This window comes from Helicoverpa armigera, chromosome 7 (genome assembly GCF_030705265.1).
Source record: "Helicoverpa armigera isolate CAAS_96S chromosome 7, ASM3070526v1, whole genome shotgun sequence".
Classification (NCBI taxonomy): domain Eukaryota; kingdom Metazoa; phylum Arthropoda; class Insecta; order Lepidoptera; family Noctuidae; genus Helicoverpa; species Helicoverpa armigera.
Window position 1 is genome coordinate 12,512,975 of NC_087126.1, and position 5,100 is coordinate 12,518,074.

At 42.0% G+C, this 5,100-nt stretch overlaps 1 protein-coding gene across 1 annotated transcript; it reads right to left on the reverse strand.

Annotated features, from left to right (window-relative positions):
- Nucleotides 1-1,917: 1,917 nt before the first annotated feature.
- Nucleotides 1,918-3,675, reverse strand: LOC135117095 (homeobox protein SIX6-like). Its single transcript, XM_064035511.1, has one exon. The coding sequence runs from the start codon at nucleotides 3,673-3,675 to the stop codon at nucleotides 2,857-2,859; it is 819 nt and encodes a 272-aa protein (XP_063891581.1). The 3' UTR covers nucleotides 1,918-2,856.
- Nucleotides 3,676-5,100: the final 1,425 nt, after the last annotated feature.

Below are 5,100 nucleotides of genomic sequence, written 5' to 3' on the forward strand. Positions count from 1 at the left end.
AAAAGGCCTAAGTAACAAAAAACACGACACATTCCTTTTTTTACCCAAAAAAAACTAGCATAACCTATAGCATAGTTCACAAGTAGGGGAGAGTGGGGGAATTACGGACGCGGGGTAAATACGGACTAGCAAGTATCTACTCATTCAATCCCCCCCGCGGCAGCCCGGTGCTTTCATCTGTTTCTTTCCACCACTTTAGTGCCACGCAAAAACTAACGACAGCCGGCTGCGCACTGTTTCAAAGGTAGATAAAATTTTAAAAAAAAAGTGTATATTGGTCTAATTTTTAGTGTTTTACAATACGAGGGACAGGTCTGTATATGAAGTGATGGTAAAAAGTGATATTTTCTATGGATAGCTTTGTCAATGGAGTTTGAATCGAAATTGTTTGTTTTTATGGAATGTTTTCTTAACCTACCAATTTCTCTCTTTGATTTAAAAATACCCAGTTGGGTTAATTGCGGACAAGCCTAGCGGGGTAAATACGTACGTCTGCAATTACCCCTAATTCGAAAAACTATTATGAAATTAATCAATAACTACTCAATACTCATTTTTAGATGCCTCGGAAATATATAAGAAAAAATCGTATCATTACAAAAAGCTGTGCAAGAAATAAAAGACCAGTAGATAACTTTGCGTCAGGCGAAAGAAAAATATGGTATTCCCAGAACTACTTTGTTTGACATGTTGATTACTTTTACATTTATTGACAGGAAAAGCACAGTGATCCACCCGCCGATGACTGGATTATGAGTTCAAAGTGTAGGTAACAAGTGTGCTCATGAGAACTGCACTGCAGGAAGTTCTTCTAAAGGCTTTCGTCAGTGATGTGGACCTAGTCCGTAAATACCCCATGCTGTCCGTAATTAACCCAGGGTCAGTCCGAATTTACCCCGAGCGCTACGGGTAATTACGGACTGACAAGGTTTTGTTTTTGCTAAAAATATTATATTTATTGATTGATCTCGTATAATAAGTATAATTGTTTTGGTAGACAAATAACTAAAGATTGATAATTAATAAAGACAGACTGATAATTACTAATAGTACGAATGTTGTGCATTATTTCCCTACAGCGTCCGCAATTCCCCCACTCTCCCCTAACACGTATCAATCAAACATTAAAAGATTTATAGACGATAACATAACGCGGCCTGACATCTGAATGTAACACATGATGGATTAGAGCCCACAGACAGCTTCAATCGATACTTGATTATTATTTGAAATCGTTAAAACAATAACATTCACATTGATTACTGTTTGTGACTTTGATTTGATGTGTGAGGGACGTTTTTATTAATTTTTTTTTTCTTTCACACTTAAAAACAGAAAAAAAAAACAGGAAATTAGTTTCAGATTACTTAACTTCATAAGTGATTCATCGCTATTAGATAAATATCAAAAATTCTGACAAGAATCTAAAGTGGTAAAAGACAATTATTTCTCGCGCATTTGTTGTAAAGCCAAAAGAATGGTAATAAAGTTGGAACAATATCCCCTTATCCTCTGTTTTCGCCTAAGAAACCGAATAGATTTTTATGAGATTATATTTCGTGTACTCGCTAATATGATGATGAGTCCTTTATAACTTAACAATAACAAAAACCTTTTGTGGCCTTTTATAAAAATAATTGAAAAATGTATGCAAACTTTTAGGCCCTGTCTAGAAGTTTTGATTCTACGATTCTAAAAACTACTAAATTCCTAAATAATTTTATGAAAAGTGGTAATTTTATTATAGAAAAACGAAGCCTTTGTAATGATAGAAAAAGATATTTAAAAAAGCTATTTTCTGGCTATTTTAAACTAAAGTTAATAAAAAATGTGCATCAAATTTTTGTGACGTTTTTGATTATTTTTTTAATACCTAAATCTTTAATTCCTAAAAATGTTTAATTAAAATATTTCGGGATATTTTATGCGGCAATGAATAATTAGATTTAAAAAAAATGCAGAAATAAAAATTTTGGTGCCTAACACATAAAAACTATTAATGGATAAAAGATTTTGATACTTTTAACTCATGTTATAAGCCAATTGGTTCTTATTTTATTTTTAAAATGCATGGTCACTTTCCGTTGCTCTTTTATTTGTTAGGCCTATATTTCTAGACACAGATATTCAATCCTAAAGGCCTAAGAACCTCTCTTACAGCATTTCTATTCAAAAACGATTATTTTCCGCCGATATATCGTAATAAATAATTTATAATTGATATATTTAATTACAATAATATGAAACAACATCACTAAACAACGGTGTGTCGCGAAGTGATCGTGCTCAGGTACAAACCTTCAATAATAGCGTTACTTTACAACTACTCCACGAACGTAATTATCTACACTTTATAATAACTATAACATACAACTAAAAGCTGATATGATAAATAAAATCTATATTTACTGGTAAAAATAGTTAGGATGTATAAATATTTAGGTAAGTAAATGCTTCTCACGGAAACGCATCCATATCTACCGCAGCCGCGCGAAGGTATCAAATAAATTAGCTAACGTCTGAGTGGGAGTATAAACACGAAATTATACGTAAAATTAACCCTGTTAAACCTTAACAACGAGTAACTTATCAGTGCAGTCGAGTTACAGCTACTAGTCGGAGGCCTAGGCCCTGGTACATACCTGAGATACACCAATGCTGATACTTCGAGCACTCGCATACACTTTAACGATACAAATATGCCCTAACGAACTGGTTTACAATGCCTTAACATCACATACATCACGGACTCTGCGATCTAACTAAGATAATAGATAACTGTGGTCTATATTGCATCGTCAGTCACTGAGCGTCCACGCCCGTTGGCGTCGCCGGTTAACACTATAGTCTGTAACTTTACTCTTCGTCCACGTTGATCTCCGAGTCCACTGAGTCCTCGTCGTACGTGGAGGAGGAGGCGAAGCCCTGCCCGAGCAGCGCCGAGCGGTTCTTAGCAGCAGCAGCTCGGTCCCGCTGCCGCCGGTTCTTGAACCAGTTGCCCACCTGCGTCGGCGTGAGGCCCGTCGCTGCCGCCAGCTCACGCTTCTTAGTCGGATTGGGGTACGGGTCCTGAAGGTACCACTCACGAAGTAACGAGCGCGTGCGCTCTTTAAAACAGTGCGTCTTCTGTTCACCATCCCAGATGGTGCGAGGCAGAGGAAACTTCTTTCGTACACGGTATTTGTCGACGGGCCCTAGTGGTCGCCCGCGTAGCCTCTCAGCCTCTTGGTAGTGGGCCTCCAGCCACAGAGCCTGCAGCTTCGCGTGGCTTGAACGTTGAAACCGGTGCCGTTCCAAAATCGAATACAGTTCACGATGTCTTCCAGCGTGGAAGGCGACTACGGCTCGCGCTCGTAGAACAGCTTCACAGCGCTCCAGTTCAGCAACATTGGGGTGAGCCACCGGCAAAGACCAGAGGAATCGCGCCAGCCGCTCCACGTCGCCACTCTCTTCAAGCGTCTCGCACACGGTGGCTACTTGCGCGGCGCTGAAGGAGAGCGTGGGCAGCGGCAGCAGAGGAGTAGGAGCCGCCAGCTCGACGCTGAGCTGCTGCGGAGCCGGCTCGGCGCAGGCGGCGGGCTCGGCAGCGCGCTCGGGCGCGGCGGGCCCGCGGTGCGCCTCCAGGATGCGCGCGTGCAGCGCCGCCGTCGCGGCCTCGTCCCACGAGCCGCGCATCGGAGCGAGTGTGCGCGCCGCGGCCGAGCGGCCCGACTCGCGCCCGGTGGGGGCGGGCCGGCCGTGTGCCGCGATTGGCTATCGCTTACGGCTCGGGCGCCTGGCGAGCCAATCGCGCGCCTGCCCGCCCGGGGGGCCGGATAGCTTTCAACCGCGGCGCGGCGCGTATCCGGCGGGCGCGTTTAACTGTGGCGGCGGGGCGCGCGCCCCCCGCGCCGCCATGATCCGTCACGCACACCGGCGCGCCGCCGGCCGAGGACCGCGCCTCGTGATCCACGCGAGCCCGCCACCTCTATCGATTACCTGCAAACCTGCAATTAATAGCCTCCATACAACAATCCGGGTGGATTACATGCTAGTGTTTGTCCTGTGTGTCGCGCCTGATCGATAAAATAATAATTTAGCACGTAATTTGCATACTTACCTGGCCATAAATCATGGAATTGACAACTATGATAAATCACTGCTGTTACCCATAAACTTCAATGACGCATATCATTGGATAGTCATTTCACGACCCCATTTACATTAGGTATTTGTAACCATCGCTTAGGCAGATGTTGTTTTGTTCCGTTGGCAGAGTCGAGATTTTCATTAGGTACTTTATTCCTGTGAGATACATACATCAGTCCTATCGTTTACAATTTAAATAGAGCAATAATGTCAATAGGTATTATTTCTGGCAATGAATAAAGAAACCTATCTTCCGGTGGCAACAAAAGTACACTTTTTTCATTCCTTATTTAGAAACCATTTAACACTACAACACTATCTACAATTTCAAATAAAAATATATTTCAATTACCGGACTAAAATCGGCCAACATTACCGTTTCCCAAAAACAGCAGCTCAAGTATCAAGATCAGTCGGCCGCTGTACAACCGAGCGAGATTTCAGCGTGAAAGCCTTCCGAGTGTATTAAGTTATTGAACGGCAAACCACACCCCGCTGTAACGGTACACAGCTACCCCACGCCCCACCCCGCCCCACCCTGCTGGGGGGTAGCCCACGCATTACGTATTGTCATCGTGTCGCCTTTTTATCTACCACTATTAATATTATTCACATTTTTTTCTGTTTTTTTTTCTTTTTGAAGAATCTTTCTCGCGATTGTTATTTTTGCGGCGTCAGCTGAACTTGTGATTTGAGTATCTATCAAAAGAAAATCTTGCTTTAATAAATATAGTAGGTATTATGACAATACAGTTACAAATCTATAGTAGTAACTAAAGTAGGTAAGACATCAAATATTATTCGATATTCCCAAAAAAAAACAATGACAGACAATAAATATTTAAATTGAACTAAAGCATTATTTTATTCAAATGAACAAAAAACATGTTAGTAGCAAGCCGTCGTTACAACTTCTAGTCGTATTGTTACATTGCTATGTAGAGTGAATACCGTCGGTCGGCGCAACCGTGT

Coding starts and splice junctions, on each gene's coding strand:
- LOC135117095 (XM_064035511.1), bottom strand. CDS start 3,675: ATGCGCGGCTCGTGGGACGAGGCCGCGACGGCGGCGCTGCACGCGCGC.